Genomic DNA, 25688 nt, shown 5'->3' with positions numbered 1-25688 from the left:
GTCATTTATGGCAGCTTCACAATGAATGACAAGAGAATTAAGATGTGAAAGGATTACACGGGGCTAGTCACATAGGATGAGTCAGTGGCTGCACACTACTTGCCAAGGTACTGTAGAAACATTCCTCTCAATTTGGGAATTCTCTCTCCCCTCTGGGTGACTGTCCTCTTTGGGGGGTCACCACCTTTATTACCAATCATTCCCTTAATACATTCAAAAAAGGGTGGTAATAACCCCTGGAGTTGGTTGTTGTTTTGTTTACTCTTGTTTTGTAACTACCCTCAGGAAGATAGGTAAATGTCTGCACTGGCAACTTTTCCATTTATGAACATGCTTTGTTGAAGAATAATAAAAGATAACCACTCAGCTATAAGAAGACTATCTTCAGAAAAATACATTTCTTATTAATTCAAGTGTCCTCTTGCTGAGAGAGCCAGGACTCTTGAGTAATCTTCATGACTTCAGAATAAACCATCCAGGACATCACAAAATTTTACTCTGAGGGGGTATGGGATTTTTCTTTATTCTTCCCCTTTAAATGTCAAACCAAAATCAGAGGCAATACTCAGCCCTCAGACCTCCTATATGGCTTATAGTTAAAAATATGGATTCATCCCTTCTTTGAGAAGCTGGAATGATATCTTGATCGGGAAACAAACTAGCATTTCTTCTGACTTTCTATGTCAGAAATGTTTATGGACTTTATATGACCTACTCCTTATAGTGTGAGAACCCTCAACTATTCTCTACCTTACTCAATTATTAGCAAACATATACAGTTGATCAGAATGTTAAATTAAAACATGGACTAGGATCAGTGATCGCTGTCCAACTTTATTTCTTATAAACCACACAGCCTTCTAATATTAAAAATAACCTGTGCACATTAAGGGCAATGAATAAAACACCCTTGCTGTAATCTCGCTTATTAATCTTTCATCCTTTATCTTCCTCCCCTATCAAACTGGAGTTACTAATTTTAATTCTCTCTCTCTCTCCACCTTCCAGAATGTACTGAGTGCACAAGATGTGGCAGGCTGGTGTTCCTGATTTTTATTCCTCCCTCCTGTTCCCCACCTGACTTTTAGGTATAAGCGCAGTGAATGTCAAAGTATTTGCTAAGAGGACAGAAGAAGGGTCAGTAAGCCTGGGTCGTCCCAGCGTTCCTCGCCTTGCCGGGATGCAGATGCCTGAGCGACCACCACCCACTCTCAAACCTTCTCCGGGTGTGACCGCCCTGAGACTGCACTGGCCTGGCCTGCCTCTTTCAGCGTCTTAGTAAGCTTTCTTCCTCTTGCTGCTTCCCTTGAAGCAGTCCCGGCTCATGCGACCCCCCTCCGCCCTGCAGCTGCCTTCGTGCTCCGTCAGTGCACACGTCACAGGTGCCGGGCTGCATCCGGGACTTGTTTGTCCATTTCCCTTACTAGGCCATGAACTCCCTGAGGGCAGGAACTGTGTCCTGGTCATGGCTACAGGCTCAAGACTAGATGGTCAGTTAATGCAACCCACTTACTGAGCAAGTGAATGCAGAAGTTATGGGAGGTTCACCCCTCCCTCACTGATCAAATCTACTCCTGTGACCATCACTTCTAGGCAGTTAACTCCCAGCTCTCCCTTTCCAGCAATGAACATTCTCCTAAGTCCAAAGAATTTCAGTGAGAAGAACTCTCTGAGGACACTTAGCACACCCTGAATCAGATCCATGAATTCTTTTTCTTCCAAGATCCTCCTGAAGCCACCCATCCCACCCGTGACCTGGTCCAATTGTGGCGACTTTCTTAACGTGAAGCTGGCAACATGCCTTTCCAGTGTTTTCTCTGTCCCACATGCCCACGACAGGTCTTTTTTTCTCCAGCACCTAATATCATGGGGCAGTAGCAGACCCTCTTGAATCCTACTGAAGAGGTGTGACACTGCAGCAGGAAAAGGGCCCCATCACAGAGTCATTTGTCTTTTAATGTGATTGCTTCGACCCTAAGTGCCTTGTTGTGAATATTTAAAGGACTTGGCGAGATCAGAGACGGACCTGAAAGGCCTGACCCTGTCCTGCTGCCATGTCTCCAGCCGTGCCCTCACCTCTGCTACGGATGCTTTCCTTCCCCCAACTCAGCCTGCCACGCTTCTACCTCTTCTTTGAGGTCCTTCTCAAGTACCACCCTCTACATAATTTCCTCCCTGATTCTTGCAAAAGGGTGACACCCCTCACTGCAGCCACCTAACAGACCACGTCCTGCCAGGTACTATCAGAACATTCCTATTATGCTAAAAGCCCCGCAGCCACGCTCCTGTACCACGTTGGGCTCCACGTCCCCGCAGGAAGCAGCAGAGGATCTCCCACACAATAAATTGGCAGCAAAGTGTGTGGAACACAGCAGTCAGGCCCCGAATAGCTACAATTTACTGTTAAAACAAAAACAAGACACTTGGCCGACTGATTTAGAAAGTCCCCTTGACAGCTTGCTTGCGGGATGACGGGTACTGGGCTGACCCTGCTACTTGAGGAGTTACTTATCCAGCAGAGCAGAGCATTCTCTGTGCTCCTGACCCCACACAGTCCAAACAAGATTACCTTTAAAAAACAAAAGGAGACAAGAAACCTTCACCTGTATATTCAATCGTAGTTTAGCTTAGAAGTTAAATTGCCCTGGTGCTTCTTCATGACTTATGAGGGTGAAAGCATTCTGATACTGCATGAAGACAGCAATTTCACAATACTATTTCACTCACTATAAAAACACTAACATTTGTGCTATTGGGATGAGCGCTGTATCATCAAGTGGTGGCAACATTCTTACCAGATTATCCAGCATCCGCATGAGCGCTTCGAACTCCTGCTCACCAATCTGCCATCTGGGAGGCGATCCGCTGCCTTCCCCTGCCGGGGACCCGGGGGAACGGGATTTGGCCTTGTACTTCCCAGGATCCAGGAGGACTAAATTGTCTGGCCCTCCCGCACTGGCCAGAGTTCGAACCTTTAACAAAACAAGCAAACACTACAGTTGGAGTTCCCTACTGACCAAGGGGGTCAGATGCCTATGAGAGATCACTTCAACAGAAATGTAGGTTTCAAAAGAAACCAAATCATTATAAGAATAAAAGATGTGAGACGGACACTGATAGACAAATCACAAGGTTATTTTCAGAAGGTTTTCTTTAGCATGAAAAAATATTGGGCACTCATACCAGGACAAATGGGAAGACAAAGCCCTCCCAAGGCCATATGAAGGGGACTGGGGGTTGCATCACCACACAGACACAAGCCAGAGTGACAGTGAGGAACTCACACAGGGGCCGAGCAGACTCAGCACAAGCAGAGCCCACTGCCGTGAGACTGTGGGCACGTCTCTACTCCCTGCACCCATTTTTTCAAAAAGAGTGCGTGGAGTTCAAATGAAATGACATGTAGTAACATAAATAAAGCACCTGATAGCAGGGCTGGCATATGGTAGTACTCCATCAATGGTAGTGACTTATGTGTTTGAAAAATAAAAAGTTAGAAATGAAAAGCTCAATAATCATTTGCCGACTTAAATCAGTGAAACGGCATTTTCCCTGGTCATCTTCCAAATCCATGAGGTCATCTTTAGCAAAGAAATCACTCACAGACTCACTGCTGCAAAACAAGTATCAAAAATCTATGGGAACCCCACAAACACCTAAGTATACTACAGACCAAACGGAACGGCCACCACCTACCTGGATCTCACATGCAACCACAAGGTTATGGATGTAATAGAAGGCCTCCTCAACGCTCTCTCCAACGGATACAAGCCCGTGATTCCGGAGAATAAGAACCTAAAGGGAGGAAACAGGAAAGCTCTATGGACCTAGGCAAGAAGACAGATACATTTTTTTCTTCCCTCTGTAATTTAAATACCAGATTAGATGCCTACTGACCTTGCTTTTAGGCCCCAAATTTTTCTGAATTAAAACTTTTTCTTCCTCATCAACCAGAATCCCATGATAATCATGATAAGCCACTTCTCCAAGGGAAAGTGCCTCTGGGGAGATTGGCAAGAGGCCACATTTCATCGCAGAGACCTAGAGAACAAGCAGCACCATCAATGAAGACAAATCAGGAGCTACACACTGATGACACGGCAAATGCTTTCCTCAAAAACATAAAGGGGGAACATATTTTACTTTGTTCTCCTTTCAGAAATAAATGAACCCATGAATTTATGATAAACCTTACTTCTGGGGCTCACCACCAATCTATTTTTAAAAATCAAAGCTACCACTGTCAATGAAGGCCTCAAAAGAAATTCCACATCTTTCTGGATTTCTCCCACACTGATTGTAAACACCAAGTGAGCTCAGATTTAATAAGATGAGTCCTGGATCTACTGCGAGGAGAGATAATGGCTTCCTCTGAATGAGTCACAACATGCAAAGAGGGGTTTCTCAAGAGCTTTAAGGTTTTGTGTACTTTTCATCTTAGGTTGTAGGTGAGATAGGAAGACCTGAAAGTCAGATAAAAGGAGATTTATAAAGGTTTAGGATAATTATACTGTATAAATTCTCTACATTTATTTAAGTGAAAAATCTAAGTGTCCATATAGTCCTTTAATTTCCTTAACTTTCCCAAACTGACTTTAGAATATGCTCATTTTAAAGGTCTTCTACCTAGACTAACAGGCCCCAAAGATTTAAATAATACATATGTAAGTGTAACAATTTCTAACAGAAAAGTTAATCTAAAAAGACAATACCACAAAAAAGGCAGTACCATATTTAATTCCTTTCACAATATCAGCCTTTCTATAAGAAGATATTTCCTTACAAAGTAAAGTTACTTTGATAATTTTTAAAACAAATTACATGCTATTTGTAATAACCATAGTCTCAAAGGTACCTCTAATGGTTCTTTAAAATGCATGGATTTTTTGTGGTTGGAAGAGCATGCATTCTTTTAAGAAAAAATTACATCATTTGGAGAATGATATAACTAATAAAACTGATGCTAACATCAAGAACCATATCTTCAAAGTAAAACAAACAAACCAGATCCAACATTCATCCAAACAACCCAAGATCTATGACATTAAAACATCAAGATAGAGTGAAATTCAGTATTACTTAATCAATGAGGTCATCTGTCAAACAAATAAGCCCAGGAAGTCATTAAAGTATAAAACTGGTGATAAAAAAGACAATTCTAGACAGTTCTTGAGTGCTTCGCTTTCACATGACTGCACCAACAACCAGAAAGTATATTTTCATACATACTGAGGGGTCCCAGGCTTGGTCAGGTGGCCTGTTTGCACCAGCAGGGTCCAGGCTTGGTGATCAGGATGGGGCAGGCTCCTGGCAAGCTCAGGGCTCAACGGCCAAGTCTCCTAAGAGTCTGCACCGTCTGTGCCCTTTTCCCCCTTCTTTTTTTATTTTTTGGCTGCGCCGCACAGCTTGAGGGGATCTTAGTTCCCCAACCAGGGACTGAACCCCGGGCCAGGGCAGTGAAAGCGCCAAGCCCTAACTACTGGACCACCAGGGAACTCCCTTCTCCGGTATTACTCTCCCCAGTCACGATCCAGCCTGGGTTTCGCTAACTCCAGGCGGATCATCTGTGGAGGCTGGCCGGTGTGTCTCTTGGCCTCAACCTCTCCATCACAGGCCTGGCGCCTTCCCCTCAGTCCGTCAAGCAGGTTCAAGTCTCCTGCATCCCACAAACCCTTGCCTGAGCCCAGCGTCCCCCACCTACCACCTCACCTCATCCTTCCTCCTCTTCCCACTTCTCTTCTCAACCAAGGAGTCTCAATTCACTGCTGTCATTCTGCACTTCCCAGTCTCCCATACGCTGAAATCTCACTCCCCTCTTCAACACTGATTTTCTAATCGTTGAGTCTTAAAACATTTTCAGACTTATTACATGTTTTTCAAAATCAGATAGTAAATGGACCCCTTAAAATATATTCTTTTAAGAAAGTCAAATGTAGTGAGGAAAAAAGGTTTTTCTAATCCAACAAAACGAGGTTTGTTGACTTGGTGCAACAAGAGAGGGCAATTTGGAGGAAATGTGAAGTGCCGCTCACTGAACGGCTTTAAACTCGAAGTCTACCAGGGCAGCGCACTCACCGCAGCCCCTGCTGGTGTGTGAACATGCACAACGCACTTCGCGTCCGGGCGTGCAGCGTAAATGGCAGAATGTAACGTGAAGCCAGCCTGATTTACCCCTAGATTAGTACTTCCACGGTCCACTGCCTCTCCTTGTAGATTGACCTTAACCTGAAATAAGAAAGCAAAATCTCAAATATCAAGAGGATTTCATGTTATCCTAACTAGAAATTACTTAAACCAAAGTTTAAAGTGTTTATAACTAATTTTAAAAGTTTTTCCCTGAGTTAATCACACAAAACATAGTTTTTCCTCTTTCTTGGGTTTTACATGTCTAACGAGATTAGACGGTATTTAATTACCTACTATGACCTACATATACTTGATGCCCAAGAAGAGAAGGACATTCTTACCAAACTGGACGCAGTCACTTCACTGTAGAGAAGTCCAAAAGGTACAATGAGGAAGTGTTCCTGCTCGGAGCTCACTCTGGTCTGTGGGGAGAATTACTGAGTTAGCTCAAAAATCCTATTGAAATTATTTGCATCTCTTTCAGTCCACAGACTCACGGGTTCTTTGTGAGCATTAACTGAGCTACATAGGGACGCACTTAAGTACAGTGCCTCTCACAAAGCTAAGGGGTACTGAAAGCTTTCTGTTATTATGTTGTAGTAACTTACTGGGTACATGAAGTGCATCTTGGTCACATTCATGATAATTAACTTTATAAAGAAAAAACCTTCTGGTGGCTACCGAGCCAGTATCATGTGCAAAAAGGTGACACTCCTCAAGGGTGTAATAATGAAAACCAAACCTTACTTTTTAAAAGTCAAAATGGTGTTTTTTTTTAAGTACTCAAAACCTAGAGGATAGTGAACAATCATAAAAATCACAAATAAGAGAGCGTTCTTTCCTTTCAGCCTGACCAAAAGTCTCTACACATCACATCCTCACTCCCCTGGTATCTTTCTTCCTTCCACAATATAGTTTTCTTTCAACAATACAGATTTGTCACATATGATGGATATGTGCTAGATGCTAGTCATGTAGTTGGGGTGGGGGGGGGGAAGAGTCCTGCCCTCACAAAAATTTAGTCTAATTTTTATCAATATATAATGATTTTGGGATAGACTCAAAAGACTTCCCAAAGCTATTAGGATGGAATACATTTACTACTGGGCTAAGAATTCTAACTAGGGTCAGGTAGGTAGAATTCAATGTTTGTTGAAAAGGCCTTATGCTGTTTAGTCCAACTTCCTAACCAGCACAGTGACTTCTATAGTGGCCCAAAAGAAACACACACGGGGCGGAGGGGTGTCTGCTTGGACAGTGCAGTGATGCCCTCACATGGCCGGCCTCGTTCCTTCATTCAGCAAATAGTCCCGGAGGCCTTCTGCACCTGGATGCTAGGGTACAGCAGTAAACAAACAGAAGCTGGAGAGGCCTAATCATTAAACACTCTCTCTCACACTGAGCAGAAATCTGTTTGTGGTGTGCAACACAGAACGAGGTCTACCTCCGCCCTAAACTGTAGTTTAGTCCTGGGACATCTGAAACTATCCCATCTCCTCCATGTCACCTTCACGCGAAACTCACTGGATTTCCTCAGCACACTAGAATGCGGACCCACAGTCATATAAGACCTGAGTTAAAACCCAGAACTGTCTATGATGCTCTGGGGACCCTGGGCTCCTGGTCTCCCACCCATGAAGTGGGGATGAAAGGGGCTTGTACTCACAATAAAGCTTTCAATAAATAGCATCTCTTAACTATTACACTACTGCAATATTATTAGTGGTAGTAGGAAAGCCATCTCTACAATATCCATTCTCTATAAATCTCTACTACTAGGTCTCCACTCCTTTTTAGTTGTTTCAAAAATGCTGGGAATTCCCTGGCAGTCCAGTGGTTAGGACTCCACACTTTCACTACCGAGGGGCCAGAAATATTTGGGCCTTTCTAAAATTTTGGGCCTTTCCCCCAAGTATTTTTCCATTAATTTTAAGTTAGCCAGGTTTTTTAACCCTGAAGTCAGTTCTTTTATTTTATAAAGGATGCTGATCTTTTTAACTATCTAAATCAAAACTATGCAAATTCCCCAATTCCCATATTGGGTCAAAACAAAACTTAAACAAGGAATTACTCTCTGTGTATTTACTGGCTGGGATGAAGAAAAATAAGGTTGGAAACAGGGAAAAATTAAATGTCAGATATTTTAAATTTTATTTATTTTTTTGGCTGCATTGGGTCTTCGTTGCAGCGCGTGGGCTTTCTCTAGCTGCGGCGAGCGGGAGCTACTCTTTGCTGTGGTGCGCCGGCTTCTCATTGCGGTGGCTTCTCTTTTTGCGGAACATGGTCTCTAGGTGCGCGGATTTCAGCTGCTGCAGCACACAGGCTCAGTAGTTGCGGCACAGGGGTCCTAGAGCGCACGGGCCTCAGTAGTTGCGGTGCATAGGCTCTTAGAGCGCAGGCTCAGTAGTTGTGGCACGCGGGCTCAATAGTTGTGGCTCACAGGCTCTTAAGAGAGTGCAGGCTCAGTAGTTGTGGTGCGTGGGCTTAGCTGCTCTGTGGCATGTGGGATCTTCACAGACCAGGGATCGAACCAGTGTTCCCTGCACTGGCAGGCAGATTCTTAACCACTGTGCCACAAGGGAAGTCCCATGTCAGATATTTTTGCTTATTTTAAAAGTTTTTATTTTGAAACATACATGTAAAGAAGTATTTAGCAGGCATATGTACAATTTAAGTAAAATAATAAATCAAACGCCCATGTACCTTTCAACCAGCTTCAGAAACAAAATAAATCTAATATTTCTGAAGCTGTTTCTTTCCCCCCATATCCCATAAGTAATCACTATCCTGAGTTATGTGTTAAGCATTTTCTTTCTTTTCCTTACAGTTTTACTTTATATATATTCATCCCTAAGCAATATATTGCTTAATTTTTATCTGTTTGTGAACTTCATGTTAACTGCAATCATACTGTATTTTTCGGTGACTTTTTTTCCCTCAACACTATTTCTGAGATTCCTCCAGATGATACACAACATGGCAATAATTTACTCATCCTCATTGCTGTATAGTGTCTATTGGATGAATATACAATTTATGTATCCACCTTCTGTCAATGGACGTGGTTTACATTTTGCCATTAAAAACAATGCTATGAACATTCTTATACCTGTCTCCTAGTGTACATGGTACAAGTTTCTCCAGGGTAACAAAGTAGGAGGTGAAACCAAATTATTTTCCGAAGGGCCTAATTAAATGTACACTCCTGCTAGTAGTATATGATAGTTCTGTGCTTCTACAACCATCTTTCCTAAAAATTAAAATCTGATGTCCGTGAAATGGTATTCCATTGTGACTTTATAATTTCCCAGTTACAAGTGAGTTGAGCAACAGTTCATATTTTTATAAGCCAGTCTTATTTCCCCTTCTGTGAAATTCCTGTAAATTGACTTGTCTTTTGTCCATTTTATACTGGTTTGCTTATTGATAGTTCTTTATCTATTCTGGATACTAATTTCTTGTTGGCTAACAGTGAGGCAAAATCTTCTAGGTTTTAAGCTTTTATTTTCACTCTCTTTATGGTGTCTTTTAATGATGAGAAATTTGTTTATTTTAATGTAGTCAAATGATTTATTCATCTTTTCTTTTACGATAAGCGCTTTTGTGTCTTAAGACAACTTTCCTTAAGTCAGAGGTTAAAGGTAAGTGATTTTCACTTAAACAGATCCTAAAGTTTTTTAAGTATTATCTTTCACATTTAATGCTTAATTCATTGGAATTGCTTTGTGACTCTATACAGTATAAGGTAAGAATCCAATACAATTTTCCAATTCTGATTTTTCAATCTAATTGTGCCAGCACCAATTATAGCCTGGTCCATCATTCTTCCCTTGATGATCTGTAATGCAGACTCTTTTGTATATCTGATTTCTTTTCTTTTTTTAAAATACTTATTTATTTATTTGGGTGCACCGGGTCTTAGTTGAGGCATGCAGGATCTTCACTGCAGCATGCGGGATCTAGTTCCCTGACCAGAGATTGAATTCAGGCCCCCTGAACTGGAACCGTGGAGTCTTAACCACTGGACCACCAGTGAAGTCCCTGTATATCTGATTTCAGTACATAAAGATCTAGTTCTGGGCTCTGTCCCACTGGTTTATCTGTTTCTGCCTTTCCCCAAAGCACACTATTTTAGTTACCATCACTTTATAAGTTTGACACTTGATAGGAAAAAATATCTCCTTACCTAGTTCTTCAGGAGTTATCTATTCTAGGCCTTTTTTCCTCCACATAAGTTTTAGAAGCACGCTCATGCTATCAGGTCCCACATTAAAAAAATACTACATAGCCAGTTTTACTCACTTTTTTCTTTCTCTCTCTCTCTCTATATATATACACATAATTCATATAGCTATAAACAGTATACATTTTATATTTTCTCTTTTATAATAATTATTTTCCATGGTTTCACATGGTCTTTATCAATTATTTTTCATAGTATATAACATTCCCTCAAGCTGAGGTTGAATAACTGAGCCATTTCCCACCTACTGATGGATATTAAGACTCAAGTTTTTTTATTGTTATAGATAATGCTATAATAAATATATTTATACATCATGTTTTCTTCTTTGGCTTTTCTTTAACATATATTTCCAAGAGTGAGCTTAACAGATCTACATATTATAATGGAAAAAGCTTAAAATATAAAATTTTCAGAATCTGAAACAAAAAGGAGAAAGTGCTAAATACTGATGTAGATTGAAAAAACAGGACATTTCAAAGTAAGTTTTCTAGTCCCTGATGGCCTAGCACTGGTCTAACTGCGAGTCTTCCCACATCTAATGCCCCTTCTCTGTGCACAAGGAATGAGCGCTAATGTCATTCACCGAAAACCAAATACACCCGACTCACTATCTCTGGCAGAGATACCTATCATGTCCTCAGAACACAGTCACTGTGGACCCGCCGCCACCTCTGGAGCCCACCACCTCGGAGGGTTAGCATTCCTTGGAATCCAGAATGGAGGTGAACCTAGCACTCCACTGACACCAAGAGGCATTTAGGGACAGAAAGACCCTGCCATCGGCTAAGTGCCACCAAGAGAGGAAGTCCAGCTCATGGGCCAACTGGGCTATCCTGTCTTTTGACACCCCCGCTCAAAAGCTTCTCTAAATCCAATGCAATCTTAAGACAGAGATGTAATTCAGACAATCATCTCCAATCCTCTAACACCTGTTAGCTCTTTTAAATCCCTTTAGCAGAAAATCCCTATTGCCCTCCTTCAAAGAAAGGGCACGATGACCTGTTAGCACTTTTTGGCTGCGCTAATACTGTAAATCTATATATGATAACACCTAGACTGTGAAACCAAAACATGGATGCTATAAATAGTTAAAAAAACAAAAACTTTCTTCCTCAAAGATTCTCTAGTTCACAAGATATAAGAAATATGTTTTATAACTTGAATTTCTTTTTTACTCAGTGTTAAGTCCCAAACAGATCACTTACAGAAAAGTAAACACCTAACTAATGTTTTAATTCTGCCAAGTCCTAAATAATTAAAGGGGAAAAAAGTGAGCAATTTAAGCAATTCAAACTTATTTAAATAGCATTCATAATAGGACCAGTGGTAAACAGCTTTTAAAACCCGAGAGAATGTACAGCTGGCATTAAGCCAAGGATTACATTTCCTCTTAGCAATGTAACATTTTCATGGAACTAATTTTTAGGCAACCATTTACCATTAAATCTCTACACAGGGGCTTCCCCGGTGGCGCAGTGGTTGAGAATCTGCCTGCCAATGCAGGCGACACGGGTTCGAGCCCTGGTCTTGGAAGATCCCACATGCCACGGAGCAACTGGGCCCGTGAGCCACAACTACTGAGCCTGCGCGTCTGGAGCCTGTGCTCCACAACAAGAGAGGCCGCGATAGTGAGAGGCCCGTGCACCGCGATGAAGAGTGGCCCCGCTCGCCGCAACGAGAGAAAGCCCTCGCACAGAAACAAAGACCCAACACAGCCATAAATAAACAAGTAAATAAATAAATTTATTTTTTAAAAAATCTCTACACAGACATTCTGTCAAGTATAATTAGCCACAGAGGCCAGCAACTTCCACGCAGGCACAAGGAAGAGAGCAGCACTTGTAGGAGGCTGACTGGATCCACTGACCACATTTCAAAAGGCACCATGGAGCCCCATGTGATGATTTTACTAAGGCAGAATCTCAGTTCAACTGGAGGCTTCACTCCATCATTCAGCCAAGAGTTCAGTGTGTGCCTCCTCTGTGCCCAGCACAGGAATTCTTCCCAGGACATGGCCGGAGGCTCCCTTCATGGAGCTGATGTGGACGACAAGCAAACGTACAGTATGGATGATGGTAACTGCTGTGGGGGAAATAAAGCAGGCATGCTAGGGTGGAAGTAACATTCCACAAGCATGAAAGCATGGATACAACAGGGTCAGGTCTGCGTTTTGAAAGGTTCACTTTAGCGGCAATGTGGAGAACAGAGGGGAGGGTAACTCAGTATATCTGGCAAAGATCCCTACCACGTCCCAGAAGCACAGTGCACTGGTCACAAAGGTGGGCTTCAGACTACCATCAAAGAGAATTCCTTGGAGTCAAGAATGGAGCTGGGAACCTCCCTGGTGGTACACTGGGTAAGACTCCGTGCGCCCAATGCAGGGGGCCCAAGTTCAATCCCTGGTCAGGGAACTAGATCCTGCATGCATGCCACAACTAAGAGTCTGCATGCCACAACTCAGAGTATGCCTGCCGCAACTAAGAAGCCCACATCCAGCAACTAAGATCCTTTCACAGCCAAAACAAATAAATAAATACTTAAAAAAAAAAAAAAGAATGGAGCTGAACTAAGCACTGCTGGTTATGAGTCCACAAGTAAAAACACCTACACATGTGTATTAAGTATTGTGTGTACTGAGTGTGTTGAGTATGGAGAAAAGGGTAAAACAAGTTAAACGTCTGTTAATGCTGGTTATCTCAAGGGGGATAAGAGTGTCCACAGGATTATGATTTCTTCTTTCAACGTCTGTATAAGGGACGCTTGCCACAATACGCACACACTATATTAATAATTTAAAATATCCAATAAGGGGCTTCCCTGGCAGCACAGTGGTTAAGAATCCTCCTGCCAATGCAGGGGACACGGGTTTGAGCCCTGGTCCGGGAAGATCCCACATGCCGAGAAGCAACTAAGCCCGTGCGCCACAACTACTGAGCCTGCACTCGAGAGCCCGTGAGCCACAACTACTGAGCCTGTGCGCCACAACTACTGAAGCCCGCATGCCCTAGAGCCTGTGCTCCTCAACAAGAGAAGCCACTGCAATGAGAAGCATGCACACTGTAACCAAGAGTAGCCCCTGCTCGCCGCAACTAGAGAAACCCTGAGCACAGCAACGAAGACCCAATGCAGCCAAAAACAGATTTAAAAAAAAAAAGAATGAATTGAAGAAACTAGAGGTCCTGATAATGTTGAAAAATGGCTAAAACTGGAATATCTGAAGAAATAAGTATGAGAGATAGAAGGCTTTGGTCAAAGTAGGAAAGAAAACATCTTCATTCTTGATTTTTTTAGGCATAAAAAGAACTTTAGGAACTACCTATAATTTGGTAAACACTCATTTATTAGGTTAGCAAGCAAGAAAGGAGTTTTAAAGAACTACTGGTCTCATAATTTTTAATTCAAACTGGCTAATTCTCAGATTATTACACTCTGCAGTCAGCAACCAGAAGGAAGGTGTTCCAAGATTTACTTCAGCTCAGCCAGATTCCTTCTTCCCTTAAATGAAAACAGGTGGTGCCAGACACATAATATTCCACTTATCATTCAGTTACTACCCCATTTAATACTCACTGTGATGTGATTGTAGATAAGCTGAGACCATCCAAAGAGATCTGCTAGTCGGTAAAATGCTGCCAGTTTACACCGCAATAACTTCTCCCCTTTGTCATAGGCAATAGAATCAGATCCTCTAAGGTCATTCACAGGAGTCACCATACCAAGACCTGAAATGAAAAAAGAAGAAGACTCAAAGATTTAATATTTCTTGTCAAATGTAAATCAAATAACAGTTGAGATATTAATCGTCCCACAATGGGCCATAAGGTAAGTCTTGAAAACGTCAAAGACTATTTCATAAAGACCAAGTTCCCCAACATTAATACAATTAAGGTAGAAATTAATAACAGAAAGGTAATAAAATCTGTAGGATGCAGTAAGCAAAACTTAGAAGGAAATTTACAGTATTAAACATATACATTATGGGGCTTCCCTGGTGGCACAGTGGTTAAGAATCCACCTGCCAATGCAGGGGACACGGGTTCAAGCCCTGGTCTGGGAAGATCCCACATGCAGCAGAGCAACTAAGCCCGTGCACCACAACTACTGAGCCTGCCCTCTAGAGCCCACGAGCCACAACTACTGAGCCCGTGTGCCACAACTACTGAAGCCTGTGTGCCTAGAGCCCGTGCTCCACAACAAGAGAAGCCACCATAATGAGAAGCCCACGCACCACAACAAAGAGTAGCCCCCGCTCACCGCAACTAGAGAAAACCTGCATGCAGCAACAAAGACCCAACGCAGCCAAAAATAATAAATAAATAAGTAAGTAAATAAATTTATTACAAAAAAAAAGAGGGGAGGGGAGGAGAGGGGAAGATGGGGCTGGGAACGAGAGAAAAGAAAAGAAGAAAAGAGAAAAGACCCAGATAAAAGCAACGGAAGAGAATTAAATAAGCTGCCATATTTTTTAGCACTTCACAAAAACAACAGAAGAGGGAGCTCTAGAGTCAGGATTCCTGAACTGGACTCCTCCAGGAAAACTAATTTCATGTAAAAATGAACAGAAAAATATCATGATCAAATACCACACAAAAATTATTCAAAGAGGGCTTCCGTGGTGGTGTAGTGGTTAAGAATCCACCTGCCGATGCAGGGGACACAGGTCCAAGCCCTAGTCTGGGAAGATCCCACTTTCTGTGGAGCAACTAAGCCCATGTGCCACAACTACTGAGCCTGCACTCTAGAGCCCACGAGCCACAACTACTGGGCCCACGAGCCGCAACTACTGAAGTCCATGCGCCTAGAGCCCGTGCTCCGCAACAAGAGAAGCCACGGCAATGAGAAGTCCACGCACCACAACGAAGAGTAGCCTCCACTCTCCACAACTAGAGAAAGCCTGCACGCAGCAACGAAGACCCTATGCAGCCAAAAATAAATTAATTAAATTTTAAATATAAATTATTAAAAGAAAAAAGAGCAAAATCACATTCCTACACATAACAAAAGCACACAAGACATATCCACAAAACAAATGAAAACTATAACCTATTATTTCATAAAAGATAAAGAAAGGCATTAATAATAAAAGATATGAAAAAATTTTAATTAGAAAAATTCAGAAATGAGGGCTGGAATAAAAAGGAATTAGATATAAATGAAAAATAATTTTAAAAATAAATACTAAAAACAGCATAAAGGTGAAAGAGGAGAAAAACTTTTTAAATCATAAAGAAATGAAGAAAGTGATAAAAAGGACTTGAGAAAACCTGACAGTTAAAGAAGTCAGACAAGGAAAATCCAACATGCGTATACCAGGAAACAAAAGCAAGGGAACAGAATGAATACTAAAAGCCAATTCAAGAAAACACTCTGAAAATAAAAAAGGTTTGGAAGGGCACATCATCTGAGAAAACTGCCTAGAAAGATGAACGCCAAGACATACTCTGGTAAAATTTCTGGACTCTAAAGAAAAAGGAAAATAGTTTATGAGCAACAAGGAAAAGAAACCAAGTAACTTATATGGAAAGATTGTCTTCAAATTCTAAGAAAATGAATTATGCATTTAAGATACACAAAATAGGAAAATGTGAGCCAATGATTTTATACCCAAACTAACTAAACCAAATTAACATTGACATATAAAGGCCACAACGCAAGAATGCAGAAATCCTTTCCCCAAGTGTTTTCTGGGAAATCTACTATAAAAGGAACTTCAGACAACCAAACTGACTAAAGGGGCACTGATACAAGGACTGGTGGTGAGCATTAAATATATATTTATTACAGAATTAAGTTATTAATTGTAACACAAAATGAACGTAAAAACAAGACCATAACATATAATGGTTATATGCTCTAACAACAGAGAATATAACTATTTTAAAACATGAAGAGAGAACATATTATTGGTATAGGATTGATACTGTGTGTGGCATGTGAGAGAAAGCAAATGAGTTATTAAGTAATATTCTAGTTTTGTTATTCCTGGTGTCCTGGAGAACCAGAATTCTTGTTGTAGAAGAAAGAAAAACAAATGTTAGATAGAAGAGATTAAGTAAAAACCCCTTAGACCTGAATTTTAATTGGAATTATAATTCCAATATATTTATAGTTATACTTACAATTCCAATTTATCAATATAGTATACAAATCACAAGGTAATTTTTAAAAATAAATTTATTTGTTTATTTATTTGTTTATTTTTGGCTGCATTGGGTCTTCGTTGCTGTGCGCGGGCTTTCTCTAGTTGCAGTGAGCAGGGGTTACTCTTTGTTGCAGTGCGCGGGCTTCTCACTGAGGTGGCTTCTCTTGTTGCGGAGCACGGGCTCTAGTTGTGCGGGCTTCAGTAGTCGTGGCTCGCGGGCTCTAGAGCGCAGGCTCAGTAGTTGTGGTGCACAGGCTTAGCTGCTCCCTGGCATGTGGGATCTTCCCAGACCAGGGCTTGAACCCGTGTCCCCTGCATTGGCAGGCAGATTCTTAGGAAATCTCCAAAAGGTAATTTATATTTCCTAGCTCTATCCACTAAAAAGGCCTAAAAAGAATAACTAACCAGTCAGTAGCAAAGAGCATTCCTAGCACCCAGACTAAAATTCCATTTCTCACAAAAAGAAATCAAGGTTTCTTAGAAAAATGGCTGACTCCAGATCTGGGGCAGGAAATGTACAAGATGAGCCTAGAACATCTCCTGTGGGAGGTGGCTTGGGAGCTGTCAAAGACTACTCGGCTCAGGAGTCAACTTGGAGAGGTTCTCTGGGACAATGTGAGTAGTAACAAAAAGGATAACTGCAATGTTTTGAAACACATTAAATATATTTAAATCTCTGCAGGGACTTCCCTGGTGGCGCAGTGGTTAAGACTTTGTGCTCCCAATGCAGGGGGCCCGGGTTCGATCCCTGGTCCGGGAACTAGATCCCACATGCATGCTGCAACTAAGAGTTCTCATGCCACAAAACTAAGGAAGCCAGCGAGCCATAACTAAGGAGCCCAAAAGCTGCAATTAAGGAGCCCGCATGCCACAACTATGGAGCCCACGTGCCGCAACTAAGGAGCCGGCGAGCCACAGGAGCCCTCGAGCCTCAACTAAGGAGCCTGTGAGCTGCAACTAAGGAGCCTGCCTGCCGCAACTAAGACCCGACACAACCAAATAAATAATTTTTTTAAAAAATCTATGCATTCAAAATAATATTGAAGAAATAGTAATTGGTCACTTTAGAAGATGACAGGAAACCAACTTCTCATTTTGAACAGTTACCTTTATACAAACCGTACCATGGGGTAAGCAAAAGAGCTGAGAGGAAGTTTCTTTTTGTGCGTGTGGGTTGAGGGCTGACTTCCAATAGATCTCAACAAGGAAGCTGCTCTGCTGCGTATGAAACCCTGACCAAGAAGCAGGTCATCTATGAATGGTTTAGCACCAGCCTCCCTGCAATCATGTGTTGAGTGACAGAGAATGAGGCGGCCTCCTTTCTGGCCATGCCCCATTTCCCAGAGAAGTTTCTCTTTACAGAAATATTCTAACTAGTAAATACAGAAGAAGGAATGACAAAATTAAAATATCACCATCTTGGAACCTTTGTTAAATTAACGGATATAGGCACTGAGCAACGACGGCTGCTACAGCACAAATGGCAACAAGCAGACTTAGGCACCGGCGGGTAGAACACAGTGCCACCTATGAAGTGAGCTTGCCAAAGAACAAAATCCAAATACAGCCAAGCTTCTAGACCCAGCTACCAATTTACTGTAAATACAAAAGAAAAAAGAACATATGGGCACCATGGAGATGGCATCAGCAAAATTCAAGACTGTAGCTAACTCTACAGGTCAACAAAACCCATTTCCTTTAAAGTGCGAGGAGAAAAAGAGAGATGGAGGGGCAACTTGTAGCTTTAAAAATGCTTAAGAGGGCTTCGCTGGTGGCACAGTGGTTGAGAATCTGCCTGCTAATGCAGGGGACATGGGTTCGAGCCCTGGTCTGGGAGGATCCCACATGCCATGGAGCAACTAGGCCCGTGAGCCACAACTACCGAGCCTGCGCGTCTGGAGCCTGTGCTCCGCAACAACAGAGGCCACCATAGTGAGAGGCCTGCGCACCGCAATGAAGAGTGGCCTCCGCTTGCCATAACTAGAGAAAGCCCTCGCACAGAAACGAAGACCCAACACGGCAAAAATAAATAAATTAATTAATAAACTCCTACCCCCAACATCTTCTTAAAAAAAAAATGCTTAAGAGACAGTAAGTAAAAAAAGACAAATACTAAACCATAATATTTAAGGATAACCATTTGGGTGATAAAACTATAAGGAAAAGCAAGGCAGTGATACCATTCAAGTCAAGATGGTGATTCCTTTTAAGAGGGCAAGCAACTGATAAAACTTTCTTAACCAGGGTGCTGGTTATAAAGGCGTTCACCTTAAACCATTCATAAGTTATATATCATTTTGTTCTATGCCATCTACATATGTTATATTCCACAACAAAAGTTAAAATTCACATTAAAATTTTTTATATTTAAGAAGTAAACTATTAGATACAATTAAAACTAGATTTTTTTCTTCCTTCTTTTTTTGGTGTGGCACTATTAAAATTTCCTTTATCTCTGACTAGAAAACAATATGTGAGTAAATATATTACATTGTCCTTTATTATCTAATTCATATAAATATCACTAGAATCCATTAAGAATCCATGTGAGGACTTCCCTGGTGGCACAGTGGTTAAGAATCTGCCTGCCAATGCAGGGGACACGGGTTCAAGCCCTGGTCCAGGAAGATCCCACATGCCGCGGAGCAACTAAGCCCATGCGCCACAACTACTGAGCCTGCGCTCTAGAGCCCGCGAGCCACGACTACTGAAGCCCACGAGCCACAGCTACTGAAGCCCACGCGCCTAGAGCCCGTGCTCTGCAACAAGGGAAGCCACTGCAATGAGAAGCCCATGCACCGTAACAAAGAGTAGCCCCCGCTCACCGCAACTAGAGAAAGCCTACGTGCAGCAACGAAGACCCAACGCAACCAAAAATAAATAAATAAACAAACAAATAAATAAAAGGAAACTTAGATTTTAAAAAAAAAGAATCCATGTGAAAACATGAAAACCTAGTGACTACCATTCGACTTCAGGATGGAAGTGTGAGCTAGTAAATTACATGTGATTTTTAACACTCTCTGGACATTAACGATATTATCACTCAGGCAAATGTCAATCGACTTCTAAGAATACCAGAGAACAGACAGGTAAATAGCACATGGCAGGTGATCTAATGCAAACCAATACCTTAAGTTGGTCAGTCAGAAGCTGATTATCCAACTAGAATCATCAGAGATTGATCCAGGGCACAGTACACAGTAGGTCACGTTAGCTGATGCTCAAGGTACCCTGGGCTCCACCTTGTCATGTTAACGTTTACAAATTCAACAGCCATGGCAAAGCGCTATCTCTGCACAACTAACTTTGCTAAATAACTTTGCTCACATTCACCCATCCAACATTTTTCTTCTGGCTTTCTTTTGGAATTTTTCTGTTTCTCATTCATTTGCGAACAGCAGTGAGGAATGGTGGATAAGAAATGTTGGCTTGGGGCTTCCCTGGTGGCGCAGTGGTTAAGAATCCGCCTGCCAATGCAGGGGACACGGGTTTGAGCCCTGGTCTGGGAAGATCCCACATGCCGCGGAGCAACTAAGCCCATGCACCACAACTACTGAGCCTGCGCTCTAGAGACCGTGAGCCACAACTACTGAAGCCTGTGCACCTAGAGCCCATGCTCCGCAACAAGAGAAACCACCGCAATGAGAAGCCCGCGCACCGCAACCAAGAGTAGCCCCAGCTCGCCACAACTAGAGAAAGCTCGCGTGCAGCAACGAAGACCCAACACAGCCAAAAATTTTAAAAATAAAATGAAATAAATAAATTAAAAAAAAAAAAGAAATGTTGGCTTGACTGAAATAAGTTCAGGCAAAATCAATGTGCTACTCCCCAAGCATTTTTTCTGATTAGTTTTTTTTTTAATTCATAAAGGGTCTGAGAAGCCACATAAAAAGTTACCTGCCTGAGGAATAACAGTCTCACTGGCTCATAAAAAAGGAGCCCTCTATAGTCAAGACATTTTTAGGCCTATCTTTTACTACAATTAAAACTCAATTTTAAAAAAAAACCTCAATTCTATGTATTACATAGTGTGTGCTCATCTATTTCACATTGGAAAATGTTAGGAAATTTCACCCGGAAAATGACAGAGAATGTATACCAAGTCAGGAACTACTCACTCATGTTTAAGGCAGCCATCCCTCCTTGTGGAGCTGCCGGGTAGACATTCGGTACATTCGCGGTCATAAAATCTGCAATCTGCTGTAAAGCCAACAGGCCTGTGGGATTCTTCCCCTTCTTAAATTGTTCCTGTATCATTGATTCCAATTCTTCACAGAAAGCCTAATAAAAGGCAAATTAAAACAATGAGATATTGTTTCTTTTCTGTTCCTTGGGAAGGCAGGGGTAACTATCGCATAGACCAATTTTCGGTTTGTTTTCAGCCAGTGCTGGAAAGGCAAATGGATATTCTCATATATCACTACCTGGAGCATAAATAAGTATTCTTTCTGGACAGTAATTTAACAAGATAAAAGCTTAAAAATTTGAACAGGCATCCTATTCCTAGGAATCTTTTCTAAGGAACTAATCACAGATGTGCTCAAAGACTTATTCATAAGGATGCTCATTCCAGCATTACCAATAAAAAGGAAAACAGGTAACAGTCTACATTTTAAACAGTAGGGGACTGATTAAATACCCTGAGTCACCTTACAACACCTGATACTGTTCTAGGCACTGAGGACACATAGGAAGAAAACGGCTTTGCCATCAGGAACTTAAAACTTAGTAAGGAAAACACAAAAAGAAAAAATCCACAGTACAAAGGACCCTCTATATCAACAGCATTCCAGATGACCTATATGTACAGTGTGGAGCTGTGCTTAGCAACTACCAGTGAGTGAGGCCTGGAGCCACCCACCTGGACCCCAGTCTCTTTCCTCAACCAGCAGTCACCAGCCAATGACCTTGCCTGCTTGCTTGGTCCTAACTCTGGATGGTTAAATATCCACACCCTCCCCTCTCAGCTCCCTGATCGCCTCTCCTCCAACAACCGTGTCATCCAATTCACCCCAGCCTCCTATTTCCATGGTCATGCCCTAGAGACCTGCTCATTTCTAGTAACTGGGCCCCTCTTCAGTCTCGGAGCCAAGCACGTGCTCTCCAAACACCCTCTCCTACTGTCCAGCTCACCCTCTCTTCAACCCCATCTTGATCCTAAGACCTTATCACCATCCCGTACCTTCCCTGTGTCCTGACCTCTCTCACTCAGCTTAGGCCCTTGGTTTAAAACTATAGCCATTCCCTTGCTTACAACTTCAACTCTCTACCATTTCATCTGGCAAAATCCCAACCCCAGGTTACGTTCAACTCTTCACACCCTTTCTATTCACGCTGCTGAAAGTGGCTGGGGGACAAAAACGAAGACCGTACCGCACTGTCTCACTGTAAATCCATGACCACTGACCTGAGTGCACCCTTGACATTAACCCAGGGGTCATTCTTGACTTTTCTTGCCCATGCCCTCGCCTGCTCCTCATGCCTTCTCCACACCACTCCCTGTGCCCATTCTAAGCAGATGCCTCCACCTGTTATTCCACTGAGAACAGAGAATCAGTTTGAAGGAAACTTCCACAGGTTCCCTCTCACATCTCCCAACTGTCAGCATCTGTACACACAGGGTGGGCCTTCCCACTCCTTACTGCAGTTGAACGATCCACGCTCCTAAAACCAAAAAACCAACACCGGGTACATTCTACTCAGTAAAGCCCAGGCCTTACCAGTCTTTCCTCTAGGGTCCTTTCTCTGTTCCCAGACCCCACAGTGCATGTGGGTCAGTAACATTTTGATGCTGTGTTCTTGACCCCTGTGGGTAGGGACGTGGCATCCCCAGTGCCCCCAGCACAGTGCCTGGCACATACTCGGTACTGAAAGTTTAGCTTCTTCACTCTATCCTTAGTGATTTTCACTTGGTTTCTTGTTGCTTTTACACAGGAAAACTGCTCAAGCCAAGTCTAGATGTTATCCTGATTCTTTTTTTTTTTACCTCTCACCTCTTCCTCCCCATCCATCAGCAAGTCCTATTTATTCCACCTTCAAAACAGAACACAAATGAGTTTACCTCTCCACCTCTACCACCACCACTCTGGCCCAAGCTACCACTACCTCTTGCTTGGAAGACAGCTTACTCTCTTGCCCTCTACGGTGCTCTCTGTATACCAACCCAGAATGAGTTACTCAAAGACTGAAGCGTGCCGTTCCCATCTGCACCGTACCCTGAGCTGGGCTGACACAGCCTCTGAGGCAACTGCCCCCTCCTCCCTCTCCAATCTCATGCACCCCGCTCTCCCGCTTCCTATGCCCAGACCACACTGGCTGCCCTTGGACTCTTCAAGCTCATTCCCGTCCTGGGAATTTCATGTCTGCTTCTCCCCAATCCCTGCATGGCCGGCTCCTTCCTGTCATTCAGAGTTCAGGTCAAATCTTCCTCACTCAGAGAGGTTTGTTCTACCCAGTCAAACTCAATCTAATCATCCAGCTGTTTCCTGCACTGTGCTTCTATTTGTTGCTTCTTGGTTATCTCCTTCAACTAGAATGTAAAGTCTGAGACTTGATCTGGGCGTTTACACAGGTGTTATACATATGTCAAAATTCATCAAGCCGTATACTTAAGACTTGTGTACTTTACTGTAAGTTATATTATTGAGGAATAATATATGAATAATAATAACAACCAAACAAATAAGCTTTGTATGCTAAGTACCCAGTTCCTTGCAGACAGAGATGATCAACATTTAAAAAAATAACTCAAATGAATTATCTGCCAAGTGACACCCCAAAATATTAAGGAAATAAAACAAGAACAGATTAAAAGGATAAAAAGAATGAAGCACACACAAAGGCAGCAGCATCAACATGAAAAAACTACGAAAACAGCACTACTTTACCTAAAGATGCAAACAGAAGACGTTTGGGCATGACTGTGGTTCAAATGCCGACCATAACTAAAGGTAAAATCAATCAACAATCAGGTGTTGCTGAGACCTACTAAGTGCTCAGCACCAAGCTAGGTGTTTTGGAGGAAAGAGTAATTTTTAAATGGTCGTAATATATAAAGACTCTCTGGCGAAGCAGTGAGAGTGAAAAGGAGAAATGAACACCTCCTATCCTTTATGATACTGAAGATTTTTCATTTGTGTGCCTGATAACTTGAACTAAACTGAACTCTCTAACAGCCATGCACATATATATACAAGGCACTGATTTCCTGTGTTAAGGTAAACGGACTATGACACATACAACAGAGCATAAGAGCTGAAGTAGTGGGAGAAGGAAGAGGACACTTGGTCAGAGACAAAGCTTCTCTTACAGGGCTTTGCAGAATCATGGACACCCTCTTTTTTTGCTCCATCATATTGAAGTCCTGGCGAAGGTCTGGTGCCATGTTCCTCTCCCGCAAGTATTCTGGATTGTTCTCATCCACTCTGTCGAAATACCTCTCTTTGTGAGGGGCTGTGGTCGGGGGTGGTGAGGTCACCACTGCAGCCCGAGTATCACCATTCATTGCACAATCTTTCCAGGTTCCTACAGAATCAAAAACAAAAGACAGTATTGTTTTTGAATCCATGTCCAGTAGCATTTCATAATGAGAACATCAGCCTGATAAATACAATCTCCAGCATGAGGATGCCCTGACTGACTGACCAGTCAGAGCCATGACGTGTGATGCTTCTTTGTGGCTTCTGAGGCACGTGGCTGATCAGCCATCGCCCACCTTTCCACCAACCAAGGGCAGTTTTTGTCCTTGCCACTGTTCTTCAGCAGACAACAGGAAAACAATCTAACAAAGCTAGTATATCCTCTGACAAACTGAAAAAATATAATTAGATATGAAAATTTTGACCACAAGATAGTTTGAAGTCAACATATTGTCCCAAACAGACAGGATCTTCTAAAAGCAGCACAGTTCATTTCTGGAGAAATTTGATTCATGATATTGTCCCCAAAAAGTACTGGTGGCAACTCTGCGAAGGATTTACCACACAGGTCAAAGGAGAGAAGCCGCTCACACATCTGTATTCATGCAAATGGGAAATGCTCTTCATCAACATCACCTTCTTGGTTCAAAGAACAATAATAGTAGGCTCTGAAAATGTCAGCATGTCCTTGAGTTTGTGAATAACCTGAAAAGATGCCCAAATGGCTCAAATTTAAACGTCTGCTAATATGGCTACTTACTTTACTTTTTTTTTTTTAATACTTTATTTATTTATTTGGCTGCGCCAGGTCTTGGTTACAACATGCGGCATCTTTGCTGCGGCGTGCGGGATCTTTAGTTGCAGCATGGGGGAATCTTTTAGTTGTGGCATGGGGGATCTTTTAGTTGTGGCACGCAGGATCTAGTTCCCTGACCAGGGATTGAACCCAGGCCCCCTGCCTGGGGAGCTCAGAGTCTTAACCACTGGACCACCAGGGAAGTCCCACTTTACACTCTTTTTAATCCCAATCTTTTATTTGAAATGCTGTTTGAACACACTAAATTATATTCATCTTTTAACTATAAATCTCTAAATAGCACCTTTACTAATCATACAAATAGTTCATTCTGCTTTTATAACCCACTGAATGACAGCTTTAACAATATATATATGCAATGTTTACTGAGCATCTTTTACATCCAGTCACTGTGCTGGGGACAAAATTAATCACATGTAGTCCTCACTTTGCGGAAGCTGGACTCACAGTCCAGAAGTGGAGACAGACTCGCTGAGGAAGGCAGAGGTGCTGATCTGGAAGTCATCAGCACAGAGGTGGGGTCAGGAGAGGAGAGGAAACTGGCCAGCAGAAGCATGTAAGTTGAGAAGAGGGAGCAGAACCAGCACCCAGAACCGTTTTTGCCATATAGCTGGTACGTAACTAAAAAGTCTTGAATAAATTAAGAAGAAGAAGGAAAAGATAAAGACACAAGATGAGAAATAGTCTCAGAAGCCACAGGCAGAGAGTTTTAATGGCGAGTGAGTGAACAACAGTTCCTCAAGCCACAGAGGATAAGCAACGTAGGGATTTAAAAGAGGTGATTAAATTAGCAACTAAAAAAGTAAATGGTGCTCCTTCTTACACTGTGCACAAAAATTCAGTCCAAACGGAACACAGACCTAAATGTAACAGCAAAAACTATAGAATACTGGGCTTCCCTGGTGGCGCAGTGGTTGAGAGTCCGCCTGCCGATGC

At 42.3% G+C, this 25688-nt stretch overlaps 1 protein-coding gene across 1 annotated transcript in view; it reads right to left on the bottom strand.

Annotated features, from left to right (window-relative positions):
- ADD1 (adducin 1) overlaps positions 1-25688 on the bottom strand; it is a gene marked incomplete at its 3' end in the record, with an annotated part of 72132 nt that overhangs the window by 14937 nt on the left and 31507 nt on the right. The window contains 8 exon segments of the mRNA XM_079705928.1: positions 2796-2972; positions 3697-3795; positions 3898-4041; positions 6076-6225; positions 6468-6548; positions 13943-14094; positions 20636-20798; positions 23827-24041. Of these exon segments, the coding sequence (XP_079562054.1) occupies positions 2796-2972; positions 3697-3795; positions 3898-4041; positions 6076-6225; positions 6468-6548; positions 13943-14094; positions 20636-20798; positions 23827-24021 (1161 nt within the window). The 5' untranslated portion in view covers positions 24022-24041.

The sequence above is a fragment of the Hyperoodon ampullatus genome (assembly GCF_949752795.1).
Source record: "Hyperoodon ampullatus genome assembly, chromosome: 1".
Lineage (NCBI taxonomy): Eukaryota > Metazoa > Chordata > Mammalia > Artiodactyla > Ziphiidae > Hyperoodon > Hyperoodon ampullatus.
The sequence above is the reverse complement of the archived record's forward strand: the minus strand, read 5'-3'. Positions and strand labels throughout refer to the sequence as shown.